The 13,966-nt window shown below is 37.4% G+C and overlaps 1 protein-coding gene across 12 annotated transcripts in view; it reads left to right on the top strand.

Annotated features, from left to right (window-relative positions):
- Positions 1-13,966, top strand: part of HERC1 (HECT and RLD domain containing E3 ubiquitin protein ligase family member 1) — a 97,537-nt gene that overhangs the window by 33,017 nt on the left and 50,554 nt on the right. For all 12 annotated transcript variants that reach the window (XM_014251108.2, XM_088063238.1, XM_088063236.1 and 9 more), the window contains exons 8-22: positions 519-646; positions 1,463-1,607; positions 1,701-1,872; positions 2,948-3,082; positions 3,844-4,009; positions 4,559-4,684; positions 5,482-5,703; positions 6,860-7,012; positions 7,185-7,317; positions 7,840-8,031; positions 8,548-8,769; positions 9,638-9,811; positions 11,179-11,293; positions 11,389-11,509; positions 12,826-12,997. In XM_014251108.2, coding sequence (XP_014106583.1) covers positions 519-646; positions 1,463-1,607; positions 1,701-1,872; positions 2,948-3,082; positions 3,844-4,009; positions 4,559-4,684; positions 5,482-5,703; positions 6,860-7,012; positions 7,185-7,317; positions 7,840-8,031; positions 8,548-8,769; positions 9,638-9,811; positions 11,179-11,293; positions 11,389-11,509; positions 12,826-12,997 — 2,376 coding nt within the window. The remainder of the gene's footprint in view (positions 1-518; positions 647-1,462; positions 1,608-1,700; positions 1,873-2,947; positions 3,083-3,843; positions 4,010-4,558; positions 4,685-5,481; positions 5,704-6,859; positions 7,013-7,184; positions 7,318-7,839; positions 8,032-8,547; positions 8,770-9,637; positions 9,812-11,178; positions 11,294-11,388; positions 11,510-12,825; positions 12,998-13,966) is intronic.

Below are 13,966 nucleotides of genomic sequence, written 5' to 3'. Positions count from 1 at the left end.
TCCATCCGCCTCATAGTTTCAGCCCTCCTTGCAGTTTGGTTCTGGTTTTTATTCACTTAGTAGCTGCTCAAGGAAGAGAGTCTTAAAACATCTAAACACAATATCTGAAGTTCACCTGCAAGATTATAGGGTTAAAAAAGTGATTATCAGCAGGGGAAGGGTTTCACAATGCAGAAAGATCAGTGACTGGATGAGCAATTCTGGAAAAAATGCTGTGCAGATGACTTTCAAATAAGCTCACTCATGATATGACAATAGTTTTCTATGTCCTGCAAACTATTACATCTAAACTGCCTGGGATTAGTATTTCAATTTTAAAATAAACTATAATAAATATAATTATTTAAATCTGTAATTATTGTAATTGAAAGAGAATAGGTTTTATAAAAAATTAATATGTTTTAATAATAAAAATCCACTCTGACATTTTTGAAAATCAAAATAAACTCTTTTGGGGTGCTTTTAATTGTTGTCTATCCATTGAAAATACCTTTCAGTTATGTTTCCTCCTTTTGTAGGCAAACTTGGTCACGGTGATACAAATAGAGTATATAAACCTAAAGTTATAGAAGCCTTGCAAGGAATGTTTATTCGAAAAGTTTGTGCTGGAAGTCAGTCTTCGCTTGCCTTGACATCAACAGGGCAGGTAGGCAAAACCAAATTTTCACTCAAATTACAGGTGTTGGTGAAGAGGGTCTGCGTTCACGTTACCTCAGCATTTATTATTTCCACTGTTGAGAAAATGTTCAACTAGTACTTAAGTAGAAATGAAGCTCTTGATTAGAGATTGAAGTATCTAATGCACAAGAGTATTTCAAAATGTGCTGTCATCTAAAACACAATTTTCAAGATTCTTGCTTAGTCATAGAAAATGTAGTATTTTTAGGTTAATAAATGTAACCAGCATGAAATCAAATTGGATTCAAGAAACAAACAGCAGTGAAATGCTTGTAATTTGTAATTCAGTAACCAACTCAGGTGATTAAATGATTTAATAGTTTTTTTAAATGTATGTGTATATTAGAATATAGGTGTTAACAACAAGTTGTATTTCTACTCTTAAAAATCTCAGCGAGCTTGGAGATAAATGTTGAGGTGGTAAACGAGGGCCCTTCCTGGCATGATGGATACATGTCATCCAATAAGCATTTCCACAGGTGTAACCCAGCTGGCTTCCCCATCCCCAGCTCTGTGATTCAGGGGCAGTGAGTTTTCGAAGTAGGGGTTAGCAATGTTGACATTGACTGTAGCAGTTTGTTTTCCTGCAGCAGCCTCCCCCTTGCTGTGCTCTTGGCACCTCGGTGGTTGGGGGAAGGAATGCACACTTTGAGATGTGTGTTCAGTTAGGAAAGCACGTTGTGCTGAAAGTGTAATTGCAGTCATTGTCCAGGTGGTTTGCTGGGATGTTGTTTGCTGTAGCACAAGTGTGACCTGTAGCTGTTCTGTGGTTTCTTTGCTCCAGGTTTATGCGTGGGGCTGCGGGGCCTGCCTTGGCTGTGGCTCTTCGGAGGCGACTGCTCTCAGACCCAAGCTCATCGAAGAGCTGTCTGCTACCAGAATAGTTGACATTTCCATTGGTGACAGTCACTGTCTGGCACTTTCTCATGGTAAAGAGAATAAGCTGTAAAGATACATAATCCTCCTCTTGATCAAAGCAGTTGTAGCTCAGCTTTTGTTTTCTACTTTATCTGTGTTTATAGATAATGAAGTTTATGCATGGGGTAACAATTCAATGGGACAGTGTGGTCAAGGAAACTCTACTGGCCCCATTACTAAACCGAAGAAAGTAAGTGGTTTAGATGGAGTTGCAATTCAACAGATTTCAGCTGGAACATCCCATAGCCTTGCCTGGACGGCTCTTCCAAGGGACAGGTAACAATGACATTTGGGACAGGTATAATTTTATTATTTTATGCAAGTCCATTTTGGGATATGTTCTACTATTTCCTGTTCCCACATTGTGTGTGTCAAGCACTCTGGTTGTAATGTTTTGGTTTGGAAAGTAGTCTTCCTCTTCCCTTTCCTCCCTCTTCTTCTCTAATTGTTGCATATTACAAGTGAAAATGTATCAGCACCAAAGATTCTGCTTTATATATGAATGTTTCTTCCATGTAGTTAGACAAAACCTACCTCTGTTTACTAAATATTGGCAAGGTGGTCAGCGGGAGGTGAAACAACTCAGTATTTATTTTTCACTTCTGAGGGTATTTTTTATGGCTGGAGAAGTTTCTTTTAGTGTAATAAGTAGTACACTAATCAGGAAACTTTGGAAAGTTCAGACAAATTACTGAGGTGCATTTAAAGATCTTAAAAAATTTCTGAATGGCTACATGTTAAACTGAAAATAGGTACCTTAATAAATAGATTGGTTATTAATATACAATAACTCAGTACTTTCACACGAAAGATGTTTGCAAGTGATTGAAGTGAACTGGCAAACTTCTATGTATGGACTAACACAAAGGAACAGAAAACTTAATATTTGGAAGATAATTGAGGAAGAATTTCAAATGCCTTGTTTTTGAGGGAGCTATCAACTAAGGAAATTAGTTGATAGACTCAAATAGGACTAAGTGCTACTTCTGCATTTGAGTTCTCCCTGTGTTTTATCAATGTTTCTAACATTTGTACTAAAACCAGCTTTATGAGTAGTGCTCAGCCTTTGCATGAATCAGATTAAATGTATATGGCTTCAGAATTATGGCATTGAGGTGTTTTTGTCCATAAATGTAGAGTGTTTGATTGTAAAGAGTTGTACAGAAAAGAGAGCAGAAAATACCTTCATGGATCAGGAAGGTATCTGGATCGGGAAGCAGGTCTGCCATAGTTGTATTACTTTGCTCTAAGAAAGAATCTAGTTTAGTTAAGTGTATTCAGTGTTCAACCTGTTTTTATTAAAGTGGTTAAAGATTTCTAGAAGGTAATTTTTTTTGATGCTTGATTCCAGACAAGTTGTGGCATGGCACAGACCCTATTGTGTTGATCTTGAAGAAAGCACCTTTTCACATCTTCGTTCTTTTCTTGAGCACTACTGTGACAAAATTAACAGTGAAATTCCTCCTCTTCCTTTTCCTTCATCAAGGTACATACAGCATATGCACGTTACAGATTTTTATATTTGTTTTTTCTTTACAGCAGTGGTGCATGGATTAGTCTATTCTTTAACAAGCATAAGCGGTTTACTTGCTCATCTAGGTGCCATTTGTGTAAATTACTCTAGTGCTTCTGTATAACAGAGGAGCTTTATAGTGTCTCAAATGTAGCAGGATTTTTAGTCTGAAATTAATTTTCATTATGCAAAGAATTAAGTGCTTCTGAGTTTTCCTTTGAAACATATTTTTCTGTGTAGTTGAAGTGCCTTTATTTTTTCTGTGTTGTCAGTTCTTACTCCTGTAAGCAGTGTTTCAAATTGTTTTTAAGAGCACTAGAAATGAATATCCTGACTGTTTGTTTTTAACCTGACTGTTCTACTTCTAAATCTTCTGAGAGAAGATTACATTTATTACTTAAAAGTTTTTTGTTTTCCTCTGTGTATTGTATTATTGTTTATTTTTGTGTTTTGGGACAGTTTTGCCTCGTAATTAATGAAACTACTAATTTAAAGTAAATGCTTCTTGCAACTGTTGTTCACAAAGATACTTTTCTATTCTAGTTTCAGTTTTTGTTCTTTTAAGCAGGCGGGCAGTAAGTTCCTCAGAGGAGTTTCCTTAAACTCCCAGTTGGAATTTACTTGCCTTTCTAATATGAAAAATCAAAGGAGAGTTAAAAGCTTTGTGCACAAATATGTGGAAGGGAGCAATGCTAATAATAGGAGAGGTTAACAGGTGTATATTCCTTTTATAGGGAACATCACAATTTTCTTAAATTGTGTTTGAAGCTGCTTTCTAATCACCTTGCACTTGCACTGGCTGGAGGTGTAGCCACCAGCATTCTCGGTCGGCAGGCTGGTCCTCTTCGAAATCTCTTGTTCAGACTGATGGACTCTTCTGTACCGGATGAAATTCAAGAAGTAAGTAATGCCTTGTTGTTTACATGTGAAAATTGTACTACTGTGTTCTCTTTTTTTTTTTGTGTGTGTGTGTAGTTGGATATTTATCAGACTTTTTGAATTATTTTGACTTGCCTGTTTTACTCGTTAAAGAATGTAGTCACAATCGCTGTTTTATGATCTGAAAGCAGAGGAGAATATTTGCATAAGAATTTTAGAAAGATGCTTAATTTTGTAATTTTCAAATTGTTCTTCCCTGTAATAGTGAGCCTCAAATGTTATTGTTGTGGATTGAGTAACTTACTTGGTTGAGTAATTCTTCTAAGATGCACTCTTACAGGAAATAGCAACATTTGTGGGTCTTGTTTCACTCCTTCAATGTACTGCACATGTTTGTGTCACAGCATAAAAGATTACTGTGATATTGTGTGGTAGAATTCTAATATTAAATGAAATTAAGCAGATACTTGGGATATATCATATGTGATGTATGGTATTTTTTGAGGATACAGGTGGGTTGATTATTTTCTTTCTCCACTGAAGAAGTATTTTTGTCTGCCCTAACTTTAGGTTGTAATTGAGACACTGTCAGTTGGAGCAACTATGCTACTTCCTCCATTGCGAGAGAGAATGGAATTGCTACATTCTCTTCTGCCCCAAGGTCCTGATAGATGGGAAAGCTTATCAAAAGGACAGGTAAGGTCAAGTAAAAACATGCCTGAGAGCAGTTGTGGTTTGCTTTGGGTTTTTCTGTGAGAACGTTTTGAGCTATGAGGTGAGCCCCATTTGCAGAGTGCAGGCACATTTCTGGGGAGATGCAGTGCAATCCCCAGCGTAACAAAATCTGTAGGGCAGCCTGGCTAAACCAGAGGGGAGTGAGGCAGGGACCACTGCTTGTTTTCTCAAGTGGAGGTCATCTACAGAGAGCTTAGCAATTGCTGTGGTACTGTATCCAGACAAGTTTAGAGATTAGGTAAGTTTGAATACTAGATTGATTGAACAAGCCGCGGTAAGAGAAAATTAACTGTTTTTGGGATGAATACTTGCATAATGCTTTCCTTACATGGACTTCACCCTACTTTGCAAAGATGACTGCAAGGTTCTTCTTTGTACCCTTTTTCTGATGTACAGTGTAGAGAAATTGTGTGTCTCCTACCTCTCTTCCCAAATAATCAGATAACCAGGACATACTGGAGAAAGTGTTTGGTTCAGTGTCTTGCCCTTATTGCCCACCATGTGGACAATCTAGTTTCTGTCTCTGTTAATCTCAGATTTTTACTGGGTATGGTGAATCTAATTCAGTATATTTATCCACTCTCTAATAGTACAAATCTTAAGGAAAACCTGGAATATTTTGGTAAAGCCCTCCAGCTTGTTTCTGTGTCCCATTAGAATATTTTTATTGGCTAACTATGCCTAACATTTTCTTATTCTTAGTTCATTATTTTATCTTTATTAACAAAGAGTGATTTTTGTGTCTAAATGTTCTTTAGAGAATGCAGTTGGACATCATTCTGACAAGCCTGCAGGATCACACCCACGTAGCTTCCCTGCTTGGCTATAGCTCCCCATCCGATACCACAGAAACTTCCTCGTTGTGTATCAGCTATGGAAACCTCTCTGATCAAGCATATGCTGTCCAGAGCAGTCATCCAGATACTCATCTAGCTGAAATCTTAATGAAGACTCTTCTAAGAAACTTGGGATTTTATACAGTATGTACTGTCTTCATATTAATTTTTTAAAATTATAATTAATTTTTGATACTTCGAAGGGTTACTATTATCCCCCATCTTAAGGAAATGATGCTCATTTTGTTTATCTAAAGTAGCAGTGCCACATGTATTTAAGTGGACTGAAGTCAGTTAAATAATCTCTAACAGTATGGTTCTAGTATTTCCATAGTGGTATTTATTGTTTAATGTAACTTATGTAAATGCAGCTGGTTTCATATCAGACTGTTTTTATTGCTCTTGCTTTGCATTCAGACTTTTTTAGAAGAGAAAACGTAACATAAGAAGTAAATTGGTTGTAAGCGGTGTCTGTATAATCTCAGCCACCAGGGAGCAATAAGCAGACACCAGGAGAATGAATCTGTTTAATTAACTTCACTAGGATAGTAACTGCCTTGTAATAGAACAGCAAGTACAGGTTTTATTAACACAGTGTGTCAGCCAGATTGTTGTTCTTAGAAAGTGTTGGGGAGCATGAGAGCAAATCCCTGACTCAGCTTTTTATTCAACCAGCCAGTTGAATTCAACAGTGAGACGATATAAGAGGTTTGGACTTCCCTGCTGTAGTGTGGAGCTCCTCAGTGCAGGGTGGCAGTGTTTTGTTCTTCTATCTAGACCTCCTTCAGTCAGCAAGGTGAAACTGTCTGCTTTGAATTGGCTGCTTGAAACTAACTCACTTTTTCCAGTGGATTCCAAAGGAAGTCAAGCAGCCATCTGTGTTCTCCTGTTGCCAACCTAGACAGTGTAAAAGGATTCTAATGTGAGATATCTTGTGCATCAGCCCACAAGAGATCCTAAGAATTATTCCTTATTTTAACACATTGTGCTTTAGGGGCTAGGTTAGGAAGTGAGGTTTTTCATCTAGTTATCCTTGGTGAGGAATAAAAACATTGCTGCATGCAAAAGAAACATTTTAAGAAGTGTTTGCCTGATGACTACCACAATAGCTGCTGTGACATTATAAACAATCAGAATTTCAAGTTTGGTTATCCCATTACCCACTTGACATTATCCAATTTCTTCAGTAATTACAGGTGCATATAGTAAAGATAAAAATGCTTCTTTTTAGGTGATACTAAAGTGTTATAGCGCTTGAAGCAGAGTTAATTGATATCTTTATCCCCTTTTGTCTTAATAGGACCAAGCTTTTGGAGAACTGGAAAAAAACAGTGATAAATTTTTACTAGGTACATCATCATCAGAAAACAGCCAACCTGCTCATCTGCATGAGCTTTTATGTTCCCTGCAGAAACAATTGCTGGCTTATTGCCACATCAACAGTGTTACTGAGGTGTGTGTCCTTATTTTTACCATTTAGGAGACAAAATAATAATTCAGTATTCATAAACACTAGAATGCTGTAAGGTTCCTTTTGAAAATCTGAGTATTTGAAAGCTGAAGTGATTTAAATAGTGAACCCTTTTTATGTATTTACAGTACTATTCCTATTTGTTTACTTCTAGAATTCCAGCAGCGTGGCGCTGCTTCACAAACACCTTCAGCTTTTATTGCCTCATGCTACAGATATCTATTCCCGTTCTGCAACGCTGCTTAAGGAAAGCTCTTGGAATGGTAGTGTTGGAGAAAAACTGAGAGGTAACTGTCCATGGAAAAATCAGTCATGATGGCTTTGTAACCTTTGGGAACTTTTTTAGGCTTAGGTTTGAATTTTAAAATAGCTTATTCCTATATTTCCTATATCTGCGTAAATTAGGCATCCCAAGTCTCCCCCAAAGGTGGAGATGAGGTGTCTACCCAGGAATGGATCTGGTCCATGTTTATGGTAGGACATTTTGTGTGCAGGAGAAGCACAGGCTGGAGAATGTGAATTGTCCATTCTCTTCACCTTCACTTCAGAATGTGAACAGAATACTGAATGTGTGTTAGTATTTCAGTTTCATTAGTTCTAGATTTCTCTTTTTAAAAGTTCAGTTATTGTGATAACTGAAAAGTGTTTAACTAAAATAAGAGATTAATAGTTATTAAACAAACCCATCAATTCAACCTTTATTGTTTAAGACATTCTGAGATAGCTGAGGTGCAATTCTTTGACTTCTTAAATTGTGCTTACATAATTCCATAACTGTAACTAATTCAGGTTTGGTTTTTTCTCTGCAGATGTGATTTATGTATCAGCTGCTGGCAGTATGCTCTCTCAAATTGTGAACTCACTGTTGCTGCTGCCAGTGTCAGTAGCCCGGCCTCTGCTGAGTTACCTGCTGGATCTGCTGCCACCTTTAGATTGTCTCAACAGACTCTTGCCTGCTGCAGCCCTTTTGGAAGATCAGGAATTACAGTGGCCTCTTCACGGTAGGTATAATAACAAACGTACTTTTAATCTGAAAATTAAACAATGGCACATTCTGTAGTAGAATTTAGCTTTCCCTTTTAAGATGGCTGTTTTTTTAAACTATGTGTCTTGCTACATCTCCTTTTCAATTTCCTTAATGTATTAATATCCCTTGCTGTGAAATATTTTTTTCTGCTCTGAGTGCTGTTTCCAGTTGTATCCTTAATCTGTACATGTTTATCAGAACACAGAGATGTGTGTATTAGACAAAGCAGGTTCTCGGGCAGAGCTTAAAAGAGCCTTTACTTCATGAACAGCTGCACCATGAATGGTGGTGGTTTCTGCTGTGCTGTAGTTCCAATGTTCAGCGATTTGTTTGTCCTAGCTGCTGTTTCTTCAGTTGAAAAGTTGCTGATTGAGGGGCAAATCCGTGATTAACTGGGAAGTATTAACAAGATCTGCCATTAGCTTTGGAATTTTGGAATTGTTTGTGACACCTGTGCATGGGTGACTAACCTGGCAGTGAATTCTCGCAGGTGGCCCTGAGTTGATCGACCCTGCAGGCGTGCCTCTGCCACAGCCTGCCCAGTCGTGGGTGTGGCTAGTGGACCTGGAGAGGACGGTGGCCCTGCTCATCGGGCGCTGCCTCGGGGGGATGCTGCAGGGCCCTCCAGTGTCCCCCGAGGAGCAGGACACGGCCTACTGGCTCAAAACCCCACTGTTCAGCGATGGAGTGGAGATGGATATCCCTCATTTAGGTGAGCTGTTCAGTGCCAGTGTCTAATGGCCTGTGTAAATATGTGTTCAGGTGGGAAATTGCTGATGATGTTTGAATAAGTCTCTGTACTTAAGGTTTGTCTTTCAGTGTTGTCTATTTGTGTAGTAATACAAAAAATTTCAAAATTATATTTAAGGTTATGATGTAGTTTATAGTCTTGGAAATCCATATAGGAGAAAAAGCCCCCACAATTTCTTGATGAAAGACCACAGACTTCACACAGTTATTTGGAAATGTTTTTGCTCTTAGATACGCAGCATTTAACAGATGCTTCAGGAACTAAATTTTTTATATTAATTATTGGGAAAGCTCTTCTATTTTATTCTACCTGCAAAATGAATGTTTTATTAATTAGAAACAACACAGTAGCAAATGTCATTCTTTTTGATCTACCAGAATTATCAACAGCTCAGCAGTGGTGTTCCAGTTATCCCTTCCTATCTGAATGGGGGACTTGCTTCTTTGTGCCCTGTTCCTCTTAGTTCACATCTCCTCCTCCCTCTGGTTCTGAGTAGGCTACTTCAAGCCTTGCAAGACAGCGTGTTTTGAAATGGGTCCAGGCAGTAGTTGAAAGTGTATAGCTGTGCAGTTCAGGTAGAGTTAATGATACAGATTTATATTCTTGAAGAAGAGTTGGATAATGCTTCTAAATCTACATAGATTTTATGTAGATTGTATTTTAAGTCACTTCACTGTGTAAGGTGAATTTCTGGAAGGGCAATGACATGTCTTGATTTTTTTTTTTTTTTTAAACTAAGAGGAAGGTGAAAGGTGGTTTAAATGCATTTAGATAGATGCAAATCCTCAAAATTTGCAGTGTAATTTCTTTGGTATTTCCCTTCTCTTAGACAAATGCATGAGTTCCTTGTTAGAAGTGGCCCTGTCTGGAAATGAGGAGCAGAAGCCCTTTGATTACAAGCTGAGACCAGAGATCACAGTCTATGTTGATTTGGCCTTGGGCTGTACAAAAGAGCCAGCAAGGAGCCTCTGGATCAGTATGCAGGACTATGCTGTCAGTAAAGGTAAAGTGCTGAAAATACCTGTGTATGTTGAAAGCAAGTTAAATGCTCCAGCTATGCTCCTAGCATAATCCTGTATTTTCTTTGGCAATGATTTTTAATTCTACAACATGATAAACTTAATTTATTATTATGTTCTATGATCTTTCTTTTGCTTTTTGTGTTACTTACTTTTGACACTGATTTCAGTGCTTGGCAAACATGTAGCTTTGTGTTGTTTTTCCCTCTGAACTGGTAAGAAGAAACCCTTGTTTTTTTATTCAATTGTTGTTTTTTCTATTTTCTGAGTGGAGCAGGGTGAAACTTACAATTAAAAAGAAAAATTAAAGGGGAGGAGATAGGGGAAGGCAAAGTAACTTGCAAAATATGTTAGGAATGGAATGAAGGGGTAAGTCATCTTTTGTTTTTCAAGTCTCTGGGAGGCTGGTCTTACAGTAGTAATAGTTTTTCATGCTTATTGCCTAAAATCTGGGTTTCCTGCTCAAGCTTTCCAGGTTCCTTTTAATGAGATGAGCATTGTATTTGTACTGTAACTGCTGTATCCAGAGATCATTTTCTGTAGCTCTGGCCAAGCTGAGCCAGATGAAGAAAAGAGCAAAATGGTATTGTGTGCCTGTTGAGAACAACACAGGAATTCTGTTACAGGATTCCACAGAAATGGGAATTCCAGTTAAAACAGTGTTATGTTTGTACAATCTGAGTTGAGTGGGCTGATCTGTATAATCTAGGCTGTGGAACTGGGTTCCTTAGAAGTTGATATGGGTCTGCTCTGTTCAGCTGACTTAAAGTTGTATGGTCATGTTAGCGTAGCATCACAGGCAAAGTCATGGAACTTGCTGAGGAGCTGGTGTGTTAGACTGGACTTACCTATGGCCAGGTACTTTTTGTCACTTCTACAGCAGTTCACAAGAATTTATAGCTAACATTTAACAGAAAAATACATTGTAAACATATTTGTAACAAAGGAGGACAGTAATTTTTTGTTTCCCAAAGGGAAATTATGGTGCTTTGTGAAGGTTTGCTTGGCAGTTCAGTTTTTTCATAGTGGTGCAATATGAAATATTAAATAATATAAATTAATAATATATAATATATATAATAATATATAATTTATATATACATATATATACATATATATGTACATATATAAATATATAAAATATAAATATATAAATATAAATACATAATAATATAAAAAATGTGGGTTTTTTAAAGTGGGGAAAAGTTTTTTTTAAAATTAAATTTAAATTAAAGTCAGCTCAAAAAAAAAAAAAGGGACTTAAATGGCTCGAGATATTGAATACAATATTGAAAAAATTTTTGGTTTTTGGGAACTGGAGCCAATTTTGATGAATCATTTCTACTTTCAGATTGGGATACTGCAACTTTAAGTAATGAATCACTCTTAGACACTGTGTCCAGATTTGTCCTTGCAGCTCTTCTGAAACATACAAGTTTACTTAGTCAAGCTTGTGGTGAGAGCAGGCAAGTAACTTAAAGCTGCTTTTAAAAATTCAGCTTGACTTTTTGAAAGGAAGTTGGTGTGATTTTTTTTCTGGCTTGGGTGTGATTTTCTGTAGGTACCAGCCTGGCAAGGCCTTGGCAGAAGTTTACCGCTGTGTGTATAAGGTTCGGAGTCGCTTGCTTGCCTGCAAGAACATGGAGCTTATTCAGACCAGGTCATCCTCCAAAGACAGATGGGTAAGGCTGCAATCTCTTTGCAGTTCTTCTGGCTTTACTGGCTATTAAGAAAATATTACATAATTGCCAAGTTGTTTTTTTTTTCTATCCTTTTGGAAAACCTTCATGAGTTTCCAAATGAAAATGGGCAGGGGATAATTTGGAATCCATTAGTCTGGAGTATGTGATATTAAATCAATTAAAACAAATGATTGGTTGGCATCATTCAGCCCAAGCCCAGCCTCAAGGCTGGTTTTCCCTCTTCCCATCTCTAGAATTCTGGGCCATAGAAACCCTGCAGCTTAGCTGGAGGTGGCTCAGCTGTGTTGAGCAGGCCACAGCTTTGTCTGGTTGCCATTCCTGAATCCAGCTGCATTATCTGGGCCTCTGATCTGTGAACCTCTCTCTTCCCCTTCCTTGTCTACCCCTTCCTTCCTCCATGATCATATTATCTTAGCCCTAGCATTGCTTTAGGGCAACTTGTCAGCCCTATGTGAGTGTCTGATACGAGAGCACTGGGCCTGAAACTAGCAACTTCTGAAAAACTTTATTAAGCCAGATAATAAATTGTGAATTACAGAGTTGGGGCCTGTTTGGCAATACAAAGTAGTCCTTAAAGCAGGTTTCTCTGATAGGATATATAATTGTGGTTTGCAATCTACAAGCAAGATATTTTTAATGAACAAAATTCTCATATAACATCAGGATTAGGAGGCTTTCTAGCTGTATTTTAAAGCACTAATGGTGCTCTTTAAAATAATGCAGGTATGTCTCCTACTAGTCATAAATATTACGGGGATGTGTGTGTTTTGCCCACTTCCTTTCAGGGTAGGGGTCTAACAAAGCTGCAAGAGACTCAGCACTTCTGAAAGCATTGGGTGTGCATGCAGTATGTTCTGTTACTCCCAGAAGTCCTCAAACTTAGAGGTGCAATACTTCTATATATATGCAGTAAATTTGTTGCTTCAGATTTAACCCCACTGGGAAAAAACACCTGGTTTGCTTTTGCACAGTATACCCAGGCTTATGGTTTCTAAAGGCTTTGGTGCTGAAATGTCAAAGTTTGACTGTAGTGTCTAAGTAAGAATTACATGGAGACGTTTTTCTGCAGATAATCTGAGTCATGGTTACAAAAGGAGAATTTCATTTTCCAACTTAAATACTTGAAATATTGAATGCAAACTATTTTCTTTGTTGTTTATTTCACACAGTATCAAAGGTATTTTTTTGGAAATAAGAGGAAGAAACCTCTTACTCAATACCACTGTCCTTGTACATATATCTTTCATTTTGGTTAGAATTAATTTCACTTCATATGTGTATTATTTTTAATCAAGATTCTAGATAACCAAGAATCTGCTGATGTTGATACTCAAGACCATTCTTTTACTCGTACAATTGATGAAGAAGCAGAAATGGAGGAGCAGGCAGAACGTGACAGGGAGGAAGGACACCCAGAACAAGAAGATGAAGAGGAGGAAAGAGAACATGAAGTTATGACAGCTGGTAGTAAGTACTGGTTATGTGTGTCAGTAATTCCATGCCCTTTGGAAGGACAGTGTCTTTTTCACTCTGAGGGAAAACTGGAAAATTATTTAAAAGATTAGGAAAGACCTGTCTGCATAAACATTTTGAGAGGTTTATTTTTATTACAATGATGTAGTTTTTTTATGTTTCAGGGAAGTTTTTTAGATACAAAGGAATGTGAATACTAAGAGAGTTTACTGCAATTCAGGGCATCTGACATATACCAGCACTTCTATATGCACTGTCTACGAGACTACTTGGTTTCATCTTGTTTTCTCTAAAGTTCTTGTCATTAGATCTCTGAGTTTTCATCAGTATTTAGATACAGAATTTTGGCTGTGTTTGTGTTATTATTTTATGTGGTAAGCTTTGAAGGGAATGCTCTTCTGAAGTTTGGAAACAAAACCGTTGATAATAGTGGACTGTGTTGGAGTTAATTTCTGTCTTTGAATATCTCTGCTCTTAAAAATGTGGAAGTTTTAGTCAGTTTGGTATTTTTAACACTATTTGCCATATTTACTCCTGGGCTTTATAAACATTTTGTTTAATTCTTCAGAAGATAGCTTGAAAAAGGTGAATTTCACAAAGTGTTCTTACACTGATTTGGGCTTGTATTCCACCTTGATGGGGTAGTTAATCCTTAATTTTTACAGTTTCAGTAAAGCAACAGTCACGCAAGGTTGGTTTTTTCTCTGTTGTGAACTGAGTGTTCTCCAAGGGAGCATTTGTGTTACAATGCCTTGGAACATTTCTGTACAATGCATGTAGCTTAAAAATTGAAATTGGCTGTCTTGAAATATTTTCCATAGCTGCACAGTTTTCTTTTTCTTTTCCAAATACTGTTCCTCTGGATACTGTTAAAATGTTCATCTTTTTTCCAGTCTCTGCTGTCATCTCTTGTTTTGTTGACAGTTTCCTATTAGGACTCCTGCATTTCTCTTTGGGACCTTA

Source organism: Pseudopodoces humilis, chromosome 16 (genome assembly GCF_049639895.1).
Source record: "Pseudopodoces humilis isolate 2021_Gansu_Grassland_sample_001 chromosome 16, ASM4963989v1, whole genome shotgun sequence".
NCBI classification, from domain to species: domain Eukaryota; kingdom Metazoa; phylum Chordata; class Aves; order Passeriformes; family Paridae; genus Pseudopodoces; species Pseudopodoces humilis.
This window is presented reverse-complemented; position numbering and strand designations above follow the sequence as displayed.